The sequence below is a fragment of the Castor canadensis genome, chromosome 7 (assembly GCF_047511655.1).
Source record: "Castor canadensis chromosome 7, mCasCan1.hap1v2, whole genome shotgun sequence".
Classification (NCBI taxonomy): Eukaryota; Metazoa; Chordata; class Mammalia; order Rodentia; family Castoridae; genus Castor; species Castor canadensis.
In genome coordinates this window covers 61,926,412-61,939,561 of record NC_133392.1, presented here as the reverse complement: position 1 = coordinate 61,939,561, position 13,150 = coordinate 61,926,412, and the positions used below count along the sequence as shown (strand labels likewise).

The 13,150-nt window shown below is 53.0% G+C and overlaps 1 protein-coding gene across 1 annotated transcript in view; it reads right to left on the bottom strand.

Moving 5' to 3' along the window:
• Cdh23 (cadherin related 23) overlaps nucleotides 1–13,150 on the bottom strand; it is a 382,861-nt gene that overhangs the window by 143,160 nt on the left and 226,551 nt on the right. Inside the window, exons 12-13 of the mRNA XM_074079082.1 lie at nucleotides 2,976–3,125; nucleotides 2,359–2,517 (exon numbers count right to left, since the gene is read on the bottom strand). Of these exons, the coding sequence (XP_073935183.1) occupies nucleotides 2,359–2,517; nucleotides 2,976–3,125 (309 nt within the window). The remainder of the gene's footprint in view (nucleotides 1–2,358; nucleotides 2,518–2,975; nucleotides 3,126–13,150) is intronic.

Here is a 13,150-nt window from a genome sequence, read left to right as displayed (position 1 = left end):
GCAGAGAAGGGAAGCAGCTCTTGCAGGACTGACCCAAGAAGGCCACCAACACTGGCTCAAGGTCAAACTTATGAGTTCCAGGTCCCCATTCATTTCTCTCCCCCAGTGGCAACTCTACTTGCAATAGCTGGAGGCTACGGAGGACTCCAGACCTGGGCTGGGGGAGGTCTGGCTCCTCTATCTCAGCTGGGATGCCCAGGCTGGTGGTGACAGCCAGTTTCCCCTGGCCATGGTCACACTATCCCCTCTCTAGCATAAGTGACAAGTCACAGAAGCAGGGCCCTGACAGGTGGGAGTTAAGGAGGCCCCTTGCAGCAGACTTTGCCCATTCTTTAGTGCAAATTAAAGCATCTTCCTTTTCTTCATAATTTTTTCCTGACACAACTGCCCATGAAACCTTTTAATAACATCACAGAAAAGGTCATGAAGAAGGAATTTCACAGTCCCTGAGCAGGCTGCTAGAACTCCAGCCCCTCCTGCTCAAAGGAGGAAGGGACATGGGGCTGGGAGCCTGGGGACGAGGCTGGTGGTGGGGGGAGCAGCTGGAGGCAAGGGTGGGGTGGGGTATGGCTAGGTAATGTGCCACCTGCAAGGAACTCTGGCGGCACCTTGGGGAGGGGATGTGGGTGGGAATTGTGCAGGGAAGGGTTCACATCCTCTACAGCAACTTTGTAAGGTGTTCCACCCATTTTGTAGATGAGGAAATGAAGGCTGGGAGTGATGTGGATAGATCGGTACACAACAAAGGTGGGAGGCGGGAGCCATAGTCCTACTGTCTCATTTCTCACTAAACAAGAGAGCCCCTCCCATGTTCACAATTCCACACACCTGAGGCTTGCATGAAGGAAGCTGGAACCAGAGGTTGGCTGGGTCTGACAGCCCCAGAGGAGGCTAAGCTTGTCTGATAACATGGAGGGGCATGGAGCAAACAGGACTAGCTTGGACCCACACTGGAATTCTTTGCCACATGGTCCCTGCCTTTGGGGGACAGGGCCTCCTTCTTCTGCCAGGCTCCTGAAACACAGGCTGCTTGGGTCCCCTTCCCACTGACACTCCAGGGTAGGGGACAGCACATGTTCTCTTTGGTCCAGGAGTCTGGAGCCTCTGCTGTGCGTTCTTGACTGGGCCTAGGAGGCAGGAAAAGGGTCCAGGGGCCTGAGGCAGCAGGTAATGTATTACTGGAGCACCTTGGTGAAGGCTGGGGGAGCCCAGGGCCAGGTGGAAAGAACAGCCGCCGCCAACTCACTGTTTACATCTGACGGGCTGACTAGCTAAACATCTGTTTGAAATATTAATAACTGTCAGCCGGGAAGGGCCTGGGGGCGCAGTGCAGTTCCACACCATCTGTCTGTAGAGTAAACACACTTCGGAGTGGGAGGCCAAGTATGGCTGGCAGTATCAGCTTGGAGTCAGAAATGGCAGCCAGGCTTCTTGTTGATAGAAGGGGGCCGTAGTGAGTTAAACTCCTCAAGCATTTATTGAGCACCTACTGTGGGCAAGCATCTACCATGCTGATCTGCTCAGCACCCAGTTTCATAATTGGTGCCTTTCCCCCATTTTCAGCCTGACCCTCAACCCTTGGCTCCCTCACACACCAGGGGGAATACAACCCATCCCTGGCACATCAGAATCATGAAGACTGGCTCTAGGATGGCCCAACACTGAAGATCAGTTCTGTGACATTGGTTGGAAGTATTGTAACAGAACTTATTTCCCCAATAGGGTTGATAAACTGGGAAGAAGTTAGCCTGAAGGTGCTGGTGACCCTTTCAGCCACTGCATAAAGCACAGTCATATGCTTAAGATAACTCCTGCTCAATTGAGCACCTGGATGCAGCCATGCCTGAAATCACTTTCACCTTCAAGTTACATGAGCCATTTTATTTTATTTATTTATATTTATTTTTTTTTAAACCACATACTGGTTTCTGTCTCTCCAAACCAAAAGTACTAACTGATATTGCTGGACACTGGGAGAGGCTTCCAGTTAAAAGACAAGTCTCAGCCAAGGGCAGTTGGGGCTGCCCAGGCACCTCCACAGAGGCACTCAGGTAGGGAGGGTCACCCTCAGAGATGGCTGGCACCTGTCCCACTCATTAGAGGGGGCTTACAGAGCTTCCAGCCCACCCCAGACCAATCCCTGTGAGGGTAAAGGAAGAAAACCAAAGTGTCCTGGCACCTTTTCTACACTGCAGCCTGGCCTTGAAGCCCCATCCTGGAGGGGTCCAGACACTTTAATATTCCAACAAATGCAGCTTCTGGGTGCTTGGGTGTACCCCTCCCCCAACTGTGCAGTGTCCTTGGGAACACCTCCATGGTCTGCCTGAAAGCTTGTTGGCTTGAAAATGCGGGACTCACCAGGACTGTCAGCACAGAGGTACCCACGGTGACATTCTCATAGAGACTGACATTGTACAGCGGTTGGCTGAAGATGGGCCGGTTGTCATTCTCGTTGATGAGGGTGATCTTCACTTTGGCATAGCCCGCATGGTCAGGCACACTCTCATTGGCAAAGAGCTGGGAGAGCAGAGCAAGGGACCAGGTGACTCCCACGTGTTCCTGGAGCCCTCCACCCATAAGTCCTCCTTGTGCCTTGGCTGGTCCCAACCTAGAGCACTTGTTGGAGTCACTGTCATGCCAGCAGTGGGTTATGGATTCTTCCATTATTACTCCCTGGGGTCAGGGGTGGTCACTGATTCTGCTCTGGAGGGAGAGGTTAAGGAGGCAGGGTTGGCAGGAGATGGCCCAGAGAGGCTCCTGAGGAGCTCCTGAGGCTGCAATGGGCCTGGTAAAATTCTCTCTGATTCCTGGACTTAGCTTGTCCTCCCTATCATCTCTCAGTGGCTTCTGAGTCAGATCCTCAGGGATAGGGGAGAGCTGGAAGGTAGGGCTTAAGGGGATGGTGCCTTGTCCCTCTCCCTGCCTCCCCTGCATTCTTCTCATCCTGCCCAAGGAGACAGAGAGGGGGGCCTTACGTCAAAGTCGTAGCGGTCCACGGTCTCGTAGTCCAGGGGGATGGCCACCCGTATGCGGATGTCTGCTTTCCCTTGGACAGACGTGGGGGAGATGATGAAGTGATGGGAGTTGTTCCCCACCAGGTACACCTCAAACATGCTGTTCAGGCCCTAGGTCAAGAACAGAGAAGCCAGTCAGAAAGGACCCAGGAAACCGAGGTCTGGCGCCTGGATGGAGGAGCAGAGGGCGTTGACCAGTAAGTTGCCTTGTGGGGGCAGCAGAGGAGGAGCAGGGGCCACATGGGTCCTGATCTCCCAGAGCTCATGTCTGCCTTCATCGTCCTGTCATGCATACAATGTCCCTTTGGTGTTAGGCGGATTTCTCATTTCCTGCTTCCTTTCTCAGCCCCAGGGACCCCAGCTGGGGAGAGGGATCTTCCAGTACAAGACCCAGCGGAGAGAGGAGGAAAAGGAAGGGAAAAGGTCAATAGGGAGTCAAGGGAAGAGAAGCAACTAAGTGGCCATTGTGGGTTGGGACAGGGAGGGCAGGAGGGGCACGGCAGCATGGTAACCCTCCCTCTGCATGGGTCAGACAGCGACATGGAAACAATACAGGAGACAGGTCTATGTTATTAAGCCCCCAGATCAGGGGAAGAGACAGGGCTGACAGTGCGTGATGCGGCCTGCTGACCCCTGGAGTCCGGCCTACTTGCAAGGTGGTGTGAGTTCCTTTCCTGCCTCACAGAGAGATTGTCCCAGACTCCCCTTCAACCTGGGTGGGGCTGGGATGTGCACCCAGTCAGGAGCCTCTTCTTGACCCTTGCTGTAGATGTTCAGTGCTAGAGGACATGTCCTCTCCTTCCTACGTGACCCACCTGCCCAGTGCTGTTGAGCATGTGGCCAGCAAAGCAAGTATGGTCTCTTCTTGGCTGCCCAGCAGAGGCTGGGGACTTCCTTTTAAAAGTTGTTCCTGGTAAGAAGGGGAAGCCAGGTAACCCTGGCTCCAAAGCTTTCACATGCAAGGCTGGTCCCATCTCCTGGGGCAGGAGTTCACCCAGGAGACACAGGCTCCAGGAAGCTGGAGTCACAGATCCCACTGCCACTGCAGCTGCACACTGTGCCTAAGGCAGCTGTGCATGGAGTGCTAATGCAGGTGCTGCATTAGCCTGACCTCAGAGCCCAGGGTGTCTGTGCTCCATCCCTGGCAAGGGGGTTTTGAACTTGAGTGGGGGTTGAGCTCCTTTAGCCTCCTCCTATCCATCCTGGGATCCAAGCAGGTTGCTCCCAGACCAGAGCAGAAACCTGTGAATTTTAAGGGCAACACTCCTCTGTGCCTGTTGAGCTGTGGAGTCTGCAGTTATCTCTGGTGTGAGATTCATCCCATCAGATGGAGGGGACCAATTAAATGCCCGAAGGGACACTAATAGCCAAAGGCAGCGGAGTATGACAGTTCTGAACAGGTGACACTAATGCTGTTCTCTCCCCCTGAACCTTGGCCCCTAACCACAGGACCTGGAGGTCTGAGAGGGTGGGGTGTATGAGCTGTGCCCTCTGGGACTAAGAAATGCCCTCTGCGAAAACCGCTTTCCATGTTTCCCACCACACCACTCCCAGTGTGCCCTGTCCTTCAAGGCTCACTTACCAAGTTCTGTCAGTGAGAGTCAGTCAGTCAAGGAGATGGAGACAGGAAGGAGCAGGACAGAATCCAGACAGGTGTGGAAGAGGAAGAAACCAGAGAGAGAAGATGGTGAATCTTGGGTCAGGCTAAAGGAGAGGGTCCAAGGGGGTCCCTAGGACCACACACTGTACCAGAGAGGAAGCACCCTGGGGTCCCTGTGGGCCCAGCATCAGGGGTCCTGAGGACAGGGTGCTAGGAAGTGGAGGAGAACAGGGATGAGCGTGGACCCAGGAGTGGGGACAGGGTAGGGAGAGCAAGGAAGTCAGAGGAGGGCAGGCTCCCTCTCCTTGTCCTTCCCCTCCTACCCAGGTGGCACAACCATGAGCAGGGAGGCAAGAGGCCCAGTCCCCACATTCTGCTCCTGGAGACCTGGATAAAACCCCAGTAGGACACAGCTCCAAACACCTCCATGTTTTTTTTTTTTAGCATAAAAACTTCAGAGACTAAGTAGAGACAGTAATAATCTTCCAATAGCTTCAAAGTAAAAGGGTACCTCCCATGTCTCTCTCTCACCAGCCGCAGCCCCTTGACAGTCTCCCTTGAGGCAATCACCACACTGTTCTTGGGTCTTTTTTCCAGGGGATATGTGTCTACTGACAGATGTGGATGCCTCCTGCTTCTACACAGACAGAAACATGCTATGCATATATAGCTCTTGGTCAGATTTTTTTTCACAGTGGCACATGCGTGTAATCTCAGGTACTCAGGTGGCAGAACTTGGGAAGATCATGGTTGGAGACTGGCCAGGGCAAAACGTTAGAAAGACCCCATCTCAATCAGTAAGCCAGAACATGGTTGCATGCCTGTGATCCAGCCATGCAAGAGGCCATAGGAGGATCTTGGTCAGCACAGGTCTGGGCAAAAAATTGAGACCCTATCCAAAAACCTAACTAAAGTGAAAAAGGGCTGGGAGTGAAGCTCAAATGGTAGAATACCTGCTTAGCAAGTGTGAGGTCCTGTGTTCCAACCATGGTACTGTCAGAAACAACAATGAAACTGCGTAGGTGATAGCTCCTTACTTGTACACAGATGCCACTGCTGATAAGGACAATAATGACATAGCACATTTGTTAAGCACCTACTGCTAGGCACTTTTCTAAACACTTGAAAAGTACTGAGGATTTGAGGATTTGTTGCGATTCTCTTAAAAGGCTGAAGAGGCTTCCATGGCATGTTCAGTACCCTCTGTGGTCATTCTGGAATTTTGGGAGCCCCTCAAGGCCACAGACCACACCTCATGCAGTGTAAATCCACCTCAGACCTGGAACACAGCAGGCGCACAGGGAGTGATTGGGCCTTATTAGCTCTTCCTCATGTCCTACTGTGTGATCCTCTTCCCAAAGGCCATAAGTGACTATGAAGACCCCCTTCCCATGGAAACTGACTGAGTTCAGAGAAGTTGGCTTGGCTGTCCAAGGTGGCACAAGAGGGTGGTAGCAGGGCCAGGAATAACAGCCCAGGGCACACGGCCTCACAGGCACCAGGAAGCAGGCTCCAGGTCTGTGTAGCATTCCCACACTGCAGCTGAGTGCACAGCAAGGACCCACTGGTCACGTGGTCAGCAATGTCAGTTACCAGGAGGGGGTGAAACAGCACTCCAGGGCCAAACTGTAGGTGCGACCACGCAGGAGAGGTGGCCCAAAAAGGGGATTTTGGAGCTGGTGTCAGGAAGGAGGAAGGTACTATTTTTCAGATTCTTTTAGACCAGCAGAGAAGGGATTTCAGGTAAAGGAAGTGGCTTTAAACAAAACTCTCAGAATCACCTGCTAACCTGCAGGTTGATACCGTCTCCCATCCTCTTTCCCCTGACGTTTCTGATTGTGCAGAGCTGGGTTGGAACCTGTGAATTTGCATTTAAGTTCCAAGTGATACTGATCTCACCACCTTTGAGAGCCACTGGCCTAAGCAAAGGCACAGGGTGTATGTGTGGGATCAATAGTTAATGATGTGTTATATTTGCAAAGGGTCCAGTCGGAAGCTTGTGAGATTGCTAGGGTGGAGGTAGGCTTCTCAGCCTCCCTGAGTCCCATGCAGGTACCATCCTGAGGACTTGGTCATGTTTTCTGGGCAGTGGGGCCACTCTAAGCCCTGGAAGGGGAAGACTGGAGTCACAAAGGAAGGTGACCTTGGCAGCTATATGCACATGGTACTGGGATTCCCTTGCTCACTCTGGATGCACACTGAAACAGCCAGTGGACAACTGGAAAGAAGCATGGAGGCCCAGTGATATTGGCCAGCATCTCCCAGGGTTGAGCCCTGACGGCTGCGTTTTCCGTGCTCCCCAGGGAGTCATTGTTGCACAGCCAGGGTTAGAAGACATCAGTGGTGTGGAGAGCACCAAGACACCCCAGGGTGAGAAAGGAGAGGCAGAGAGATCACCTAGGAGCTTTAACATACCTCACATATAAGCTGTACCCTAGATCATGGAAGTCAGGCAAGGGGAGGGCTGGAAATTCAGGTCTGAGGATTCCAGGTTGTTCACCCTAGGTTTCCAGGTTGTGCACATGAGGGTGAGAACTATGAGGGTAGAGCAATGGCTCTCCAAGTGTGGTCCTGAGACTGAAGGTGTCACCATCACCTGGGATCTGGCTGGACATGCAAAGTTGGGGTTACACCCAGTTCTACTGAGCAAGAAACTCCCCACCTCCCCATGAAGCCTAGCTCTGTGTTGTAATAGTCTTCCATATGTGAGATCCACCAGATAGCAACCACGAGAGGAGCAGGGCTGTGCACTGAGGGACCTGACCTGCAAGAGGTGATGGATGAGCAGAGAAGGTGGACAGAACCATGCGAGGATGGGGCTGTCCCAGTCATTGAGGTCAACAACTAGGGACTGAAGAAACATCTGGGAAAATGCCATTAGCTTGGCGCAGGTGCAGGTTAGTTCCTGGGGAGGCAGGACAAGCTCTCAGGCAGCTCCCTGGCCCCTTCAAGAGAGCTCTGTGGGTCTCGTTGACTGGAACCTGCTTCCCCTTCCCCTGATCTGCTTCAGGGCTAGAACTTGGCTCCGGCCAGACACTGTGGTGATCCTGTGCGCTGCTGTCCTGAGACCTCCCCAGGGTCACCTTCCAACCAGTCCCCTCACATGCTCAGCCTATCCCTTCCAGAACCTGCCCAGTGGGCTGCTTCCTGCCTGTACTTGGCTTGTGGATGTTGGTCCTTGTAATGGAAGTATATGTGAGACAGACACTCACCCCCTTGGCTAAGTTGGTATGAATCCCTTAACGCAGTCTGGGGCTGGGAGCCTTTTATCACAACAGCTTAAATTCACCAGCTCCCAACTCTGTGTCATGCACCTTCACCAGACTCTTCCCATTGGCCCAATGGCATCGTCATCATCCCAGTCTCTTTACAGAGAAGGAGACTAATCAGAGAGGGTAACTGTTCAAATTGCACAGCTGCCAAGGAAGGATTCACACTAGGGCCTGTCCTGCCTCCTGTGGCATCTGTGCTTAACTTCTCTGTCTAGTATTTTGAGACAGGGTCTCACTGTCACCCAGGCTGGTCTTGATTCCATCTCCCTCTTCAGCTGGGATCACAGGCATGCATCACTGTGACCCTCTAGGGTCTAGCTCTTAACCTCCCTGGGACCTCCTCCAGCTGCAGGGCCCTGCTCTGAGCTGACACAGGACTGTCCCCTCCCTCATGACACAAGTGGCAGACTGGGGTCAGGGGCAAACTCCCATCTGAGGTTAGGGAGCCCATGGCTGTGGTGGAGGGTGTAGTTCCCCTTCTATCCCAGCTGGGCCTCCTCTGTGTCCTTGTCCCACCGGGAGGCTGCCATCGTGGGGCGGGAGGCATGGAGGAGGCAGGAGGTGCTCTTGGAGCTGTGAAGGGGTGATTTTGTTGGAAAAGGAGATAAAGAGGACATCAAAAGGAGCCCCAGTGTGTGTGGAGCAGACCCGCTGGATTAAATTCTCCTCCAGCTGGGAGAGGCGATGAGAAGGCAGATTGGCTGCAGCCGCGGGTCCCCAAGTCGAGCTGAGCTGCGGTGGGCTGAGGAGCCACCGGCTGCCTGAGGGGAGACTTGGGCTGGCTCAGCTTTATTTATTTATTGGGAAGGGGACACACACATGAAATCACTGCTGGCTCCCTGTGGTCCAGCCCCAATTGCTGCTGGTGACTGCAGCCTTCCTGCCCCTCACTCCCCAGAGGGCATTTCTTTATCAGCTGGCTGCCAGAAGGGGTCTTCTCCCCTCTTCCCTAACCTTGTCCCCACCCACCTTGGCTACTGGAGGTGGAGGACCACCTTGGGGAACAGAGCAAGCACTCATCCTTGTCGTTTTGCGTCAGCTCCCACAGTCTGCAGAGTTCACTGCAATGATCCCCCAGCTCAGTGTTCCTTTACTGAGTTCATGTGTGGACCCTTTGTGACAGCAGTTTCTATGAGCACTCCCCAGAGCCCTGGAGGGAGGGCCTGGTGTTTACAGGCTGACCCATACACACACAAGACCCGTCCTGGTCCTGGATACAGACTCAGGATGGTCCTGCTATGGGCTGGGTCAGGCTGGCTTGACCTCTCTCTAAGCATGGCTTCCCCAGTCATGGGTGACCTAATGGCTCGGACACCAGAGAGGAGTTTCTCTCTGCCCCACCTTCCCAGTTGTGTCACCCTGGACAACTCCCTTCTCCTGGGGCCTCTGTTTCTCCATCTGTGAAGGGGGAGAATAAAGGCTCTCACAGGATGAGCTGGAGCAGTACTTGCCTTTGTCTCTTCATATCTTCTGAACAAGTAAACTGGTTCTCTTGACTAAGACAGGCAACTCCCTGAAGGCAGGGACCTTTCCTTTATATTTCAAATGCTAAAGGGATCCCTGCCCTACCCTGGGAACTACATCGTGTGAATGCAGGGTGGCCTAGGGAAGGACAGCAAGGATCAAGACCATCTTTTTCTTTTCTTTCTTTTTTTATTTGGCAGGGTCTTGTGCTTGCTAGGCAGGTACTCTACCACTTGAGTAATGCCCACAGCCCTTTTGCTTTTCTCAAGTTTGTTTTTCAGACAGGGTTCTGTGTTTTTGTCCCAGCTGGCCTCAGACCTCAGTCCTACAGCCTCTGGTGCAGCTGCGATCATAGGGCATACCACCAGGTCTGGCATGTTTTTAAGACAGGGTCTCCATAACTTTTTTTGCTCAAGATTACCTCTGACCTCAATGCTCCTATTGCCACCTCCCATGCAGCTGGGATTATAAGCATGCACAACCCCTGCCTGGCCCCCAAGCCATCTTTGTGTTGGGGTGGTAGGGCTTGGTGTACACTAAGTGAGATGGGCTGGGTCTGTTAGGCTCCTGGGGAGTTCCACGGCTGGTGGGAATCCCCAAGCTGGGAATAGGACTGGGGAACCATCAGTAGAGGGAGGGGCCCCAGATTTAATGCCATCCTCCCAGAAACACTGTCTGGAACTCAGGCCTGCCAGGTTTGAGAGCCTGTGACCAAGATTCCAGGTGTGAAGCCCTGAGCGTCCGTGGTGGTTAAAACACAGTGTCTGTAGTCAGACCTGAGCCTAGACTGGCCCTGCCTCTTCAGCTCTGTAATTTTGCACAGGTGGTTTTTATCTCTCCTTGAGCCTCAATTTTTCTGCTTGGGACAGAGTAAGCGCTCTGTGAAAGAGAGCCATTATCATTGTTCTAGAAGGTGTGGGGGAAGAGGGGAAGCACCCTGGGGGGCAGGCTGACTTGTAGACCTTGGCTGGGGATGAGAAGAGCAGGCAGTTGAGGGCTGAGGACGGCATTTGTGCAGTGGCAAAAGGACTGCCACCCTGGGCAGGGGCTGTAGGTCTCCCTCCCCTACTATGCTTTCTGCTGGTCTGATCCATGATATTGAGCGGCAGAAAAATCAAAGTCCACGAAGATGTACTCTTTATCATCTCTTTTTTCAGCCTTTCGCTTAATTAACCCCAATCAGACAGCAAAGCAGGCCTTAGCAGGGAGGAGGCCTGACTCCCCTCACCCCTTCCCTCAAAGCTGGCTGCTTCTCCCTCCTGCCCCTCTACCTAAGGGGCACAGTCTCTCTGTCCCTACCTGCCTCCCCAGGCTGCTGCCTCACCCTGACTCTCTCCATGCCAGAGTCCCAAGGGCAGTGGAGGAGTTCTGTGGAGGTCACTGTCGCTGTCACTCTGACCTCTCCTGCATTCCAGGCTTAGATCAATGCACTGGGAATGGCTACTGCATCAGTAAGCATGGGCCAAGGCTGCTGCCCTAGTGGGCTCCCATCCCAGACACCCTCTCCTTCCTCCCTCCCTGGTTCAGGCTTGAGCAGTGCTAGACTGAGAACAGGAACCTGTCTTCTCTGGAGCTGCCACCGTTGCCGTATGACTGCAGGAGGCCCTTTTCTCTCTGCTTCAGTGTTCCAATCTGCAAAATGGGAATCATACACTGGGCGATTCTCTCAGGCCCCGTGAACACCTGCTATGTCCTTCAAACTGACGTTCACTCCCCCATCTGTCTTCTGCTCCTCCCCTTCTCACCTCTATGCTGCCTAGCCCCTTTCTGTCTCTTTTCTCTCTTTCCTCCACTTCCTCTCCTCTGCTGTAGACTGCTAGTGTCCCCCCACACCCAAATTCATACGGTGACATCCTGCTCCCCAAGGAGGTGGGGCCTTAGGGAGGTCATTAAGTCATGAGGGCAGGGTCCTCAGTAATGGGATTAGGTATCCCAGAGTGACCCTTGCTCCTTCGGCCATGTGGGGACACATTGAGAATACTACCATCTATGAACCAGAAAGTGGCTCTCACCAGACATCAGAGCTGCCAGTTCTTGATCTTGGACTTCCAGCCTCCGGAATGAGGAAAACAAGCTCCCATGGTTAAAGCCCAGTTCATGTCACCGCAGCCTGAATGGACTAAGACCCTCTCTCCCTGTGCTCCTCTCTTCTTCTTCTTCCCCTCCTCTTTTTCCCTGGTATTTTCCCTTCCACTGTTCTCTTCTACATTCCTTCCTCTCTACCCCCACCCCAGTTATCTGTTGAATTCCACACACACCTGTGTAGACGGGATCAATCTGAGCTGCCTTGCCTTCAGTTTATCTCTGCTCCAAATGATTTTTCCTCTTTAAGAGTAATTTGCTGGTGAATTCCGTGTACTGCAAAAACCCTTGTGAAATCTAATTCAATCCGATTGGCAGCTGGCACTTTCAGGGACGACTACTAGAGCACCGTCATTTTCATCCTGTATGTGTGTATGATCCATGGGTAGAAGAGGGCACAGGCACAGGTGCTCCTCACCAGACATGCATGCCACCCTCCTTGCAGAGGAAGCATGGGTCTGGAAGCCGGCCTCAGCTTTTCTGGGAAGTGAGTTATAATGTGCACTGGGTACTTGAATTGAGGCAAATGAAGGACAGGTGTTTTTGAATTCAGTTTTCCTAATTTGTAGCCATTGCCCCAGTGCACGGTGGGAGTCTCACAATTCCAAAGCCTGGCTACACCTGACCATCTGTTTGTCTCCTTTTGCACCACCCCCCTTCCTGGCTCCAGAGTCCCAATTCTAGGGATCTGGTACAGCCCACATCACAGAGGCAATGGCTCAGCCCTGCTGTCTCTTTCTCTTCTCCCTTCCAGGTTTGTCTGGCTTAGAGCCTCAATTTCCCCACCTTGGCAGTGGGTCCCTTCTCTGGCTTGAATCAGAGTTGATGGGGCACTGCCCTCTAGGAGGCCAGCTGTCCTGGTTTGCCTGGGACTGCGGGAGATCCCAAAGTGTGGGACTTTAAGTGCTAAATCCCAACAGTCACAGACAAATGGGGATGGCTATTCCCCAACACTAAAAGGCCTGTCAGTGAGATTCAGCAGGGACAATAGCTACTACTGCCCAGGTGTGCAGTGGTCCGGCTACAGGGTCATGTGCTTAGCGTGCAAAGCAAGGGGCTCTGAGCATCTGGTTTCCCACGGGTACTCCTCAAAGGCTGCTCTGACCTTGGGGCTTCCTTTTGTGTGGCATACGCATAAAGGAACTGGTCCTCACCAGTAAGATGAGCGCATAGCTGCTAAGGGCTCTTGCTCAGCCCTGCTCTGCACTTGTCCCATCTGGGGTCATAGGTGCCACCTGTGTCTGCAGAATATGGCAAAGATCACTGTGCTCCTTCCCATAGTTGGAGCTGGATACCCTGGCCTAATTTCTGTGCCTCAAGCAAACAGCCATTTCTGGTGAGGTTGAATCTCACCGGATTTCTAGGGACCAGAGCAACTGGCCTAGTGGGTTCTTACTAAGTGGAGTGTCCCTGGGGAGATGACCAGGAGGGCAAGGCAAGGATGCCTTTAATAGTGCCCATGGGCTGGGCGTTGGTGGCTCACGCCTATAATCATAGCTACTCAGGAGGCAGAGATCAGGAGGATTGAGGTCGAACCAAGCTTGGGCAAATAGTTTGCAAGACCCTATCTCGAAAAACCCATCAGAAAAAAGGGCTGGTAGAGTGGCTCAAGATATGGGCTCTGAGTTCAAGCCCCTGTACTGCAAAAAAAAAAAAAAATAGTGCCCATGGACAGAGCCAAAGGACAAGTTTCACATGGGAGATCCAAGGACCTCAGC